Genomic DNA, 13,289 nt, shown 5'->3' with positions numbered 1-13,289 from the left:
AGATGCGAATACTTCAATAACATGAAATCTTCAGTAAAAAATTGAACTCTATTATACAAACTTCTTCATTTAATGAACTAGAAACTATTTGGAACCTTTGAAACGTTACAATATTAAATAATGTAGACGTTGACAATTACTTAATCCATTCAGTAATTTAACAAAATTAAACTAAATTACAACTTGGGGGAAATAGAATAAACAGCATCTATTGAATAAAGAAAATTTTTGTCAAGACTAATTCCAACTTTAATTAACATTTTCTCTTAGAGGATCAACATATTAAGTTAACTGTAAATAGACAATTATGTCCAGACGTCTACATAGTACACATACACACACGCACACGCACACGCACGCGCACAAAATTGGGAGTATGCGTCTATGTACACACTTATTTTATTACTTAAATCTTTTGTAAAATGAACAACTATGAATACAGTTCGTTTCTTGTAAAAAAAATAAATGAACATTGACGAAAGAGATTAAAAACGATGGATTAACATGATCTTGGTTTAATTAAATATTTTTTCGTTTTCTAAAATCATACATTTAAGGTACAAATTAATACTTGTGAATGTTGTGCACGTTTCCCTCCCCCCCAAATACTTATTAATCTGTTACAAGACATTATCATTATTATTATTATTATTATCATCATAGTATAGACTGGTGATTCGAAGGTTTCCTAAAAACAAGCTACTACTTCTTTCTTCCCCCCTCTCTTAATATCTCGCTTTAAAATAGATTGATTTGATTTGATCTTATATATATATATATGGAGAGAGAGAGGACAAGATAACAGCAGGATATTATATATAGTTTTGTCATGATTGCATATTTATGATCATGTAGATTCAAATGTTGATACTGTACTTCCTTTTCTGTTTTCATATATTGTACTACTACTGTAAACCAGACGTATTTATCATTATAATTATTAGATGACAATATAAATAAAACACACGTGTATACATGTGTATACACTATGCTTATTAACTCGTGTTCTAATCATGTTTTAGTTGGGTTTTTTTCTAAAAAAAAAAGGTTCATATTAATAAGAAAAAAAACAGGAAATAGTCCTAGTAATTGATTTTTCTTTATTGAATGAACAAAAATTAAACATTGACTGTGTACGGGTATTTTGTGTGTGTGTATGTGTGTGTGTGTGGTTAATCCTTACTCTCCTACCACCCCTACCCATTATACATACATATACACAGCAGGGTTATTTTTTCTTCTTAATTAGATAGACGATAAAAAATTAATGGAAATGTTTTTATAAAATTTTCACCACCACCCCCTCCCAAAAATTATAAGTATGTTGAAGATTTTTTTTCAACAAAAAAGACAAAACTAACCAGACCACGATAATTAATCACAGAAACAAGTATTCATCATCACCGTAATAATAATGATAATAATAGTGATAGTGGTTGACGTCGTTAAATTATAATTTTGTTTTCTCTCAATATATTTACTTTTTATAGATATTTACTGAGGGAAATTTTGTTGTGGTTGAGTTTCTATTAGATTTTATCCACCATTTTGCTTTATTCTCTCTTTTTTTGGTTGATTAAATCAAAATTGCACATACAAGAGGAAGAAAAAATTATACACAACAGTTGTGTTTTGTATTTTGATTTAGAGGAAAAAAAGATTTTTTTGGGGGGGAATGTAGATTAGTTCGTCGCCTTATTTTTGCTTCGAATATACACATTGACATATTGGTGCATCGTTAACCATAGGGAAACAAACATTAAACACAAAAATCGATATCTACATATATAACTCTGTCATATATGCATCATTATATATATACACACAAACAGATTCTAAGTATACCGAAGCATAAATACATGAATTCTAACAGAAGATAATCTGTAAAGAGACAAACGTGATGATTTGAATGTTATCCTTTTATTATTGTTTGTGCATAGGTGTGTGTGTGTGTGCACTATTCACGGCGGATTAATCTCTGAATGGTGTATAGATATATAATCGGAACTATATTTTTATACAGACCTACATTTTTTTGAAAATGTAGATTATTATTTTACACTGTAAGATTTTATAAACGAACACTGCTGTGGTTGTTCAATTTGTAATTGAAAACTTTACCATATTTATTTACATAACCTAAATAACCCGGAATTCAGTGATAAGATTGAAGTGATTTGTGGTTTATTATACATATTCATAAATACATATCTTTATGATAACTGTCGACATACATAAACAGAAGTATACACATCATCATCATCATCATTCTCATGCCATTTAGATCTGGATCAGTTCTATTTTTTTTGCGGTTTTATTTTTATCATAGACATTGAACATGGATCTTTGGGACAATGACAAAATTAAAAATTTTAAGCGTTTGTTCATTCATATCAAATCTTAAAAAGAAAAAAAAACAAGTGAAGAAAGGAGTGGTGGAATTTTTTGTAGAATCTTCATGAATGATGATTTTTCATGTATATTCTTAACGGGAGAGGGGGGGGACAATCATGAATAATCTAAGGGGATAGTTTACATACGACTGGGAAAAAAATGAACAAACTTCTTCTGTTACTTTCTGTGAAAAATAAAATAACAATAATCCCTATCTCTTTATATTCTGATTGTCTGAGAGGGGGGAGGGGAAATATCTCTCCGTGTTTAATTTCATGTGCCTTAGATTAAAAGGAAAAAAAAAGATCAATGATTTTAATGATGATAAGTTTACTGATACTACTACTAATAGTAATAATAATAACAATCAAATTGATGAATGGGAAATATTTTTTTCCCTATCAGTTAGTTGATAAACTAACTAAATAAAAATATATTTATGTAAGCACCTTTCATTGGTGACTTTTTTTGTAGAAAGAATTGTTGATTAAGATAAGAAAAATTGAAAATAAAATATTACACACACACATACACACACATACATACACGTATGTCTATGTCTATGTTCAACTATTTTTAGTGTCTTAAATTATACACATAGATAATGTTGGATTATAAATGACAAACTTTAGTATTTTAGGGCATATAACTCATACGGGGGGTGGGTGGGTGATAGTAATAACGACGGTGTTATATCTTGTTAACTTATTCAAATATAATGAATGATAAAAGACAATAAAACCATTGGCACCTTCACTCCTCATAAACACATATACAATCTCTATCACATTCTATCAGATATGCATATTTATTTTTGAATAAATAAATAAATGATCTTCATATGATGATTGTAAAGCTTTAGCAGCTGCAATAATAATAATAATAATAATAATATTTTCTTGTCTCTTTTTATGATACACATTAATTTTTGATCCTAGTGGTAAAGCACTATTTTTTTCAGAAAAGTATAATCCCACTTTTTTAAACTTCATTTATATTTATATCTACTCATACCAGACAATGTAAAGAGTTAGATATTATCAAGGAATAGACAGTTATTCTTAAAAAGAATCGTATATGCTTGTTTATAAATAATAAAAAAAACTTATGCGTGCTTGATAATTTTGCATGTTTATGCGTGTGTGTGTGTAATTGCACACAAGAATGCACCACTTTATGCATATAGTATACATACATATATATATATTCATTCATCCATTGTACTCTTAACAATTTCTTTTCACGATAGATACTTAACTACTTCTAAATGATCATAGTGAAAAATTAAATTTATTTCCACACCCCTACCACCACCACCGCCGCCACCACCACCAAAAAACACACACATATTAAAACAGCTGCATTTATGCATCATTTCAACAGCAACAACAACAAAATAAAGGTATAGATAAAATTATTTACCAAGTAGTAAGATGATTATTATTATTTTGAAAATAAACCTCAACTTGTCATTATTTTTTTTTATTTTTGTGCATTTATTGTCGAAAATTTTGTGAAATTAATTAGTTCATTAGAAAAGAATATTTTTGATTAGGAGAAAGAGGGAGGAAGGGGAGGGCGAGAGCACCAGTGATGAATAGGTAAACTTAACCTAGCACTAATAAATCAATAACCAAAAACAACAACTACAGTGAACACTATTATTATTATTATTATTATTCTCGAGAATGAAAGATATTTATTGTAGGTGATTATTTGATATAAGATAAATTGGGTTTTTTTTGTTTTGTCTAGGAATTATCTTTTTTTCCCCCTTAAATATAAATGTGGTTGATAGTTGACATTAATCAATAAGAAAGTGATTATGATTATTATTACTTTATGTGTGTGTGTGAAGTATAAATTAGTATTAATACTCATAAATTGAATGGTTTAACGATTAGATAGTAAAATGGAACTTTTTCTTTTAAAGAAATCAATAGAATGTGTCAAAAAATTTAAATAAAAATGACTATTATCAGAATGGGTTTTTGTGGAGATTTTTAGAAATTTCACTGGTTGAAATCATGAGTCAATTGAAGCTAGACCACTGTGGGGTGCGGGATCGTGGATGCCCACTGCTGAGGAGTCTCATACAAGGACGAAACGGCCGTCCAGTGCTCCCAGGTTTTCCATGGTAGTCTAGCTTCGATTGACTCATGATTTCAACCAGTGAAAAATGACTATTGTTAAAAAAATATAACATTTATATTTCTTTGTTTAAATTTGTCTAATGATAAGTAGTGATCTGATATGATAAAAGTATTTTCAAGAGGATTACTGAATGATGCCCATTATGAAGGAGCATAGATTGATCAGCAGCATTCTTCATCCAACTCTGTCCTGAGAAATTTTTTCCAGTTGCTATTCATTCTTTTCATGTCTGTTTCTGATACTAGGTGTAGTGTGTTCTTCGGTTTTTCTCTTTTCCGTTTTCATTCAGAATTTCAAGTTAGTGCTTGCTTCGTGATGCAGTTTGGTGATTTTCGTAATGCATGTCCTATTCACTTCCAAAGTTTTTTCTTAATTTCCTCTTCAGCTGGAACCTGATTTGTTCTATCCCATAATAGGCTCTTACTGATGATATCCGACCAGCAGACACTGATTATCTTATGTAAACAATTGTTATTTATTTAAACACATAAACATTGGTGCAAGGAGGCATCAAACAGATATGCGATACGTAAGTCATTCGGTTTATGTGATGGATGGGATACTGCCTGGGTGTTCACACCGAAACAGGTGGTTTTCTTAGGGAGCCACACCCGGAGCCTTCGACCTAAAGGTCTGATCCATAAAACAGTGAAGCAATGTCAGGAGATGAAGTCTCATGGTGGTCGGTGATCAATAATTAGTTTATACACCATTTGTTCCCTCAGGATCCTGGAGCCCGTGTAAACCATTTATTTCGAATCAGGATTTTCCAACTCCCCTAGGTGTACCCTCCGTGTCCACCAACCCGGTTAAAGTGCCGGATATCCTCTCAACTTCGTAAACAACAGTAAATCCACAAAAAGTTAGTGAGTAGGATTTCCCTGTCAGTGGTTGTATACGCGTGACTATATAAGAGCATTTCGAGGGGAGAGCTGACTCTCCCCACTCTCAGCCGTACCATGGCATTTATAAACAATTGTTTATCAATACTTGTACATGTTTGATGATTGTTGTAGTAGTTCTGAGAGTTTCAGCTTCATACAAATGAACTGTCTTGACGTTCGTATTGAAGATTCTAACTTTGATATTGGTTTACAGACAGTTGTTTTAAGTTCTATATATTCTTCATTTGGATTGGTGAAAGGTAAATGTTCAACTTAATTGGATCATATTAGTTATGTAATAGTTTTTATACCCTTCAATATACTTTTCATGACAATTGCTAAGGTATAATATATGTGTATATATTGTAGTTCGTTGTGGTAACAAGTAAAATGGATGAACATAATAAACATATATCATCTACTGTGATGTTTTTTTCTTTAAAAAAAGAAAACATACTGAATTAAGCATAGTAATTCTGTTTTTCTTTCCCTTCCTAGTGTATGTGCAAATAGTAAAGTACAGTTTTAAGCAGGTGTACACTCAAATAAATAAACTTGATTAACGCTGAGAATTTGACAGTACATATTAACTTATTTGCTAGTTTTTCATCCTATTAATATAAGGGGGTTAGTAAAATCGATTGAAATTAGTTTCAGGATGAAAACTGTAATATCAATAAAGGGGGATCATAGTGATTAATTTAATTTGTAAGTGATATTCTTCATAGATTGCTATTTCATAGGTTTCAGTGCCTCTAAATCTTTTTTAAAGTTATTTAAAGTTCTGCCTTGTTGTATGGCTACATTTAAGCAAAAAATGTAGGTTTCTTATGAATAAATATTCGTCGTAAAATCATTTTACACGATAAAGTATTTTAGTTAGGATCATGAGTAAATTAAGGCAAGACCATCATGAAAAACCTGGAAGCACTGAACGGCCGTTTCTTCCTAATGTGGTACTCTTCAGCAGTGCTCATCTACGACCTCGTCTCGCAGGATTCGAACCCAGAACCTACCAGTCTCGTGTGCAAGCGCCTAATCACCAGACTACTGAGTCGGTGGTCTAGTTTCAAGTGACTTATGATGTCAACTATTGAATTTACTACAATCTCCAAGAAACCACTTCTGATAAAGTATTTGTTAACTGTTATATGTTAGGTTGAATAAAACCCACTAATCTCACAATTGGATTGAACCTATTTTACAATTCGAACTTATCTATTCATATTAATGAAAAACTTGATTAATTCTATACATTTCAGCTTTAAACGCAAATGTAGTAAAGTTATTAAGGAGGTTCATAAATATTATTATTACAGAATATTGTAGATATTGTTGAGTTTGAAATTGACCTTATAGACAGACTTTCATAAACAACTATTGGAAATCAGGGAAGATTGATCATCAATTTAGTTCTGATCTGATGCTCCAAGCTATGCAAAACAGCAGTTACACCAGGGGTTAAACTATAAACTTTCATTTTTCATAATATGGACTTGACATTTAAACCAATGAATCGAGATCCAAATCGTTTGCATTTCTAACTTCAGTTAAGTCATAATATTACGTGATCATTACGGATTTATCTACTTCATCCTTGATATAATCAAGCCTTTTTTATTAGTACTCACGGAATTGTTTCTTAAAGTTAGTTACTAGCGTGGATATGGTGATTATTATAATCATTACGGAGTGGAGATAAATAACTGACCACTGACATTATTATCACTACTACTTCTATGATTAATCATAGTTACAATGAAAACCTTATTGATTGAGAACTTAGAATTTTAAAATGTTTAATTTATTAACTGTACATGAATAAATTACTTCATCTTATCAAGAGGAAAAAGAGAAAATGAAGATACGTACATTCAATTTGTCATCTTTATTCCTTTAAAAAAACACAACACTCATCTAACCATATAAATTAGGGCCAATTAGTTTCTGGTTTCTTAAGCGTGTAAGGTGAAAATAATGATTTTTTTTCTGTCATCATAGTTACTATCATTATTATCAAGTTAACCCTATCCCCCCTACACTAATGTTACCTCTCTTCACTCCTTGTTATTATTCAATATATTTCTCTTTCTTTCTCTCTTCTATCATTTACTTCTAGTTCAACTTCTCACCCATTAACTCACTAAAAAACTCAACCACTCAATCTGTTGTCATTCAATCTTATATGTACAGCTTTGTTCTTCAGTTTCTTTCGGTTACTACTGCAATAATAATAAGGACAATTTTTACCGAATTGTTATGTATGTGTAGTTATTTATTATTAGTGTGTTAAAAAAATTCTTCTTTATAAATATCTAATAATCTTATTCAATTCCTCGCTAATTGGACCAATCATTCATTTATTCAGTCAATCAGTCGATCACTGACTTACATACATTTATGGCAGTGTATCAATACCTAAATATTACTTATTTTCAATAAGTAGTATATAATTCAGGTTATATGATATCAAACAAAGAAATTTAATAAATACAGTTATATATGTATATGTAGTGAATTGGAGATGTGAATAGGTACGAAGGTGGTGGGTGGGAGCAGAAAATACGAGGGTATTCATATATTTATATGTATCTTGTGCTACAAACTACTAGTAATACTATTATTATTATTATTATTACTATTAGAAATAATAATAATAATAATAATAAAATAATGATAATGGTAACAGTAATAATAATAATGGGCGACGTCAGTTGATCCAACCATCGTATTATTATTTTATACCAAAGTAAAGTGCACATAAGTAATTAAACAGCAAAATTTCAATACCACGATAACAGAACCAGCTGTGTTGCATAGATCTTGATAATATTCATAATAAATAACGAACTTTTTATGAATATCAATCAGTCGTGTTCAGTTGTGTTGTCATGGTATAGTCTATATTAAAGTTACATTTTTTAAAATCTACAAACTAATAAACATATATGATCACAATGAAAATGAAAATTAATTAGACTGAATCTTTTTCTCTCCATTTTTCTTCTTCTTCTTCTTCTTCTTCTTCTTATTTTTTCATCAATTTGGGTTTGTTCTTTCTCCGGTTGTAGCAATACCATCGTATTCATTTTTCTTTTCTTTTCTTTTTTCATTTTTGATACACGTGTCTTGAATTCAAGTTTATTCTGTCTATTTATATCTATCATTCTTGGTTATCATAGAAACAAATACACACACACACATTTAATCCTGATTTATTTTTCTTAAATTGTTAAAAGAGGAAATTGACTTTGTAAATATATATCCACACGCCCACAACGTTAATACGTATGTATGTATGTATGTATGTATGTATGTATGTATGTATGTATGTATGTATGTATGTATGTATGTATGTATTCCCATTGAATTGTACTTGTAAACATACAAAAGTAGTAATGTACCGCATATCAACCATCAACCATAATAATAATAATCTCACATACAGAGTCTTTTGTTTGAGTTCAGACTTTAACGATAAACCAAAAAAAAACAAAACAGTAACCAGTGTTTTATGGTAAAATATAAATGTCCAATATTTCCCCATGTGATTTGATATGATTGAATTTACAAGAGAAGAAAAGTTATACATTCACTTAGTTTCTCTGGTAAGTTTTTAAATGAAAGGTAATTATAAATACTACTACTACTACTACTACTACTACTACTACTACTACTACTACTACTACTACTACTACTACTACTACTACTACTACTACTACTACTTACAACTGTTACTCCTCGTGGAAGAGTATAGGCTGTCCATCAGCCTACTAATAATGATTAAATAAATCTCAATGATTATTTCATTACAGTTTATTTTAAATAGAAATCAGTTAATTGACTATTGGAAATAGAAAAGAAATTAGACTGAAACAATTTAATCACTGTAGTTTTATGCTCTTCAGCAATATATGATTATTGAATTTTTATTCAATGGTTTAAAGTTAATATAATCCTCATGAGACCTGATCCATGATAAAATTATAGATACACATTGATGAGAACTATCAAACTAGGATAGTTTAAGACAAAAGTTATCATCAGATATAAATCTGCTTATATGTAGTATTAGTATAAGGTTGATGGAGAGTTCGACCCCTCCCCAATGAAATAATAAGTGTTCAATGCTAAAGTATTTCATATTAGGAAAAAACAACTACACAATGCGCTATAGATTTCAATGGTACACCAAATGAAATTAATTTGTAATGAATACAAATAATAAATTAAGCCAATCTTCTCAAAATCGTTTTAACTAAATTATTATTTACAAGCAAAGATGGATAGTGGCTAGCAGTGGAATCGAGTTTGACCCACGTTTCGTCCTATTTAGGACTCGTCAGCTAGATGTACCTGCAGCTCAGAGTTGATGTTCACTCTGTGACTCGAACCTAGTACCATTCACTTCAAGTGCTGTCGTGTTATCCACTTAACTACTGAGTTCTGATATCCACTTGCTTGTACAATGGGATGAAGTTGAAATTCACTTGGTATTATTTTACTTGAATCTATCCACTGATGTTTCAAACTGCAATTAATCAGTCTCTTATTGGTATATATATATATATATATATATATATATATATATATATATATATATATATATATATACTGTACGTATTGCCTTGATATTACCTTAATTTTTACCTTTATTTTTAAAATAAACAGGTACACCAGTTAATCGAATACCAATTATGGCTAAACAAGTTTTGGATTTATATGAACTATTTCAATTAGTTGTTGCACGTGGGGGTCTAGTTGAAGTGATTAATAAAAAATTATGGCGTGAAATAACTAAAGGTTTAAATTTGCCCTCATCAATTACAAGTGCTGCATTTACATTAAGAACACAGTAAGTAATGAATTATATAGTAATAAAAATAACAATCATGTTAATAATATAAATGTATGTAGATTGGTTGAAGTTAGACATTAACACCTCTGGATGCTGGCTCAGTGGTCTAATGATCAAGTGCTCGCGCGCGAAACCCGTAGGTCCTGGGTTCGAATCCCGCGGAGGCGGTGAGATCGTGGATGCACACTGCTGAGGAGTCCCACGCCAGGACGAAACGGCAGTCCAGTGCTTCCAGGTTTTCCATGGTGATCTAGCTTCAAATGACTCATGATCTTAACCATTGAAATTACTATAATATCCACAAAACCCCTTCTGATATTGAGAGTTTCTTGTTTTATTATATTGAATACATAAATTTCAACACAATAGGAATTCAAAAACTCCGACTTCTTTGTCTTTCTATAGTTTTTATACTCCATTAAAGCCAATAACAAACACTCCACTGTCAACTTAGATGTTTTCATCATCTGTATTTCAATGTTTTAGAAATTCACTTAGGAACAATAAAAGATAATTAGGTAGGAACAAATTGGATTAATTTTGATTATATTTGAAACAGTTATTATTAAGTAACACATTTATTTATTTCATAAATCAACTCTAATATACCCTGTTATTACAATAATTTAACATATTTAGATATATGAAATATTTATACCCATATGAATGTGAAACACTTGGATTAAGTTCACCAAATGAATTACAAGCTGCAATTGATGGTAATCGACGTGAAGCTAGACGTAGTTCTTATACATTTGATTATCCTATAATGAATCCACCAAATACATCACGTTCTACTTCACCAGTCAGTACGACTACAGGAAATCTACAAACAACGACAATAACAACGACTACCACTCCTAATACGATGACAACATCGAATACCATGCCAAATTCACCATCTCCATTAGGTGTAAATCCTTCATTATCTAATTCCATTGTATATCCTAATTCATTAGGATTTCCTAATGGGACTAATTCTGACGTAAATCAATTATTATCCAATATTCCAACAGGTTCAACATCATTTTGTACGAATAATTTAGGATTTAATACCCAATTTGGGCAATTTAATCCATTTCTTACTATACCAACAGGATCATTACCTACAGATGGATTAGGACTTCAACCATCATCTACAATCTCATCATCTACAACAGCGTCAGCAACAGTTCCTTCCAATCAAGTGGGGAATAATCCAGTGAATTTATTCCCACCACATTTATTACCATCAATGGTATCTGGTCCAAATTTTTCCATAATTGGATCACATTTTCAAGGTTTCAATACATCATCAAATAATTCCGATGATCCATTCATAACGTCTTCATCATCATCATCTATACAACCAGGAACTATTTTACCTGGTATACCAAATAATTTTACTGATCCTAATGCTATGGCAGCAGCAGCTGCAGCAGCGGCAACGTTGTTTGGTGCAGGATTTCCTACACTGCCTGGAGCTTTTACAGCTACACCACCATCGTTGCCACTGTCATTACAAACAACGATATCAATAAATACACCATCATTAACAACAATAGCGACGACATTAAACAATTCATATCTTGTAAATAATTCATCATTAATTAACCAATCAGATGGATGTCTTAAATTTCCCATATTAAGTAATATGCGAAATCAAGCGAATCATTCAAATCCCAATAATGTATTGATCGATACAAATGAAAGTAATACATCTAGTGGGTTGAGGTCCAAAGTAAGTATTAGAGAAACAGATTGTGTTTTACTTAATGGTGTAATATCATATTTGATACGGCATGTAAACATCAGTACAAATAATGACATATCATCAAATGATTATAATTTACATTTTAAAGTGAACATATTTAAGTCACATATAATAAAAGATGCATTTACAATGTTTGGTAACTGTTACTCTTCTTCAATCGCACAAGTTTTGGCCTAGTTCTATCCTTCTAAAATATCCATGGATTTTTCTTTAGATTTATAAACATCAAACCAAATATATTTGTAACTTATTCTGGTAGATAATAAAGCAAGTGAAAAATATACCAACCATAAGAAGTCTTCAGTTAACTTTAATATGATGATCAATTGTGAACTTTCTATTCAAGTATTTAAGTAAACAATGCAGTTACTGTCGGTTAAAGTAAAGTTAATTAAAAAAGTATACTGAAAAACGTGTTACATAATTATTGATTACTTACTTACTTACTTACGCCTGTTACTCCCAATGGAGCATAGGCCGCCGACTAGCATTCTCCAACCCACTCCGTCCTGAGCCTTCTTTTCTAGTTCCATCCAATTCTTGTTCATTTTTCTCATGTCTATTTCCATTTCTCGGCGTAATGTGTTCTTCGGTCTTCCTCTTTTCCTTTGGCCTTGAGGACTCCAAGTGAGGGCTTGTCTTGTGACGCAGTTGGATGCTTTCCTCAATGTGTGTCCTATACACTTACATAACTTCTTCCTGATTTCTTCCTCCGCTGGGATCTGGTTTGTTCTCTCCCACAGTATGTTGTTGCTGATAGTGTCCGGCCAATGGATCTGAAGTATTTTGCGTAGACAATTGTTAATAAACACCTGTATTTTCTGGATGATGGCTTTCGTAGTTCGCCAGGTTTCTGCACCATACAGTAGAACTGTCTTAACATTTGTATTGAAAATCCTGACTTTGGTATTGGTTGACAGTTGCTTTGAGTTCCAGATGTTCCTCAATTGCAAATATGCTGCTCTTGCTTTGCCGATCCGCGCCTTCACATCTGCATCAGATCCACCGTGTTCATAATTATTGATTAGGTAACCCAAAGATTTAAACAAACTACCTATTTAGAATTCAAATCAATAAATAACTAAGTGCCTCTTACTAGAACTCCAAGAGAGTTACCTTTTGAAATTAGTCACTAGTGAGCATATAATTATTAATTATATAGAGTGATTGTGGAGATTAATGAATCTTATAGTGCACATTATGGATTGATCTTAGATTATTAGGATGCATCAGATAGCTATTTTGT

At 31.1% G+C, this 13,289-nt stretch overlaps 1 protein-coding gene across 1 annotated transcript in view; it reads left to right on the top strand.

Annotated features, from left to right (window-relative positions):
• Window positions 1–13,289, top strand: part of ARID3A (AT-rich interactive domain-containing protein 3A) — a 51,972-nt gene that overhangs the window by 27,477 nt on the left and 11,206 nt on the right. The window contains exons 5-6 of the mRNA XM_012939045.3: window positions 10,104–10,287; window positions 10,930–12,010. Of these exons, the coding sequence (XP_012794499.3) occupies window positions 10,104–10,287; window positions 10,930–12,010 (1,265 nt within the window). The remainder of the gene's footprint in view (window positions 1–10,103; window positions 10,288–10,929; window positions 12,011–13,289) is intronic.

Source organism: Schistosoma haematobium, chromosome 1, assembly GCF_000699445.3.
Source record: "Schistosoma haematobium chromosome 1, whole genome shotgun sequence".
NCBI classification, from domain to species: Eukaryota; Metazoa; Platyhelminthes; class Trematoda; order Strigeidida; family Schistosomatidae; genus Schistosoma; species Schistosoma haematobium.
The sequence above is the reverse complement of the archived record's forward strand: the minus strand, read 5'-3'. Positions and strand labels throughout refer to the sequence as shown.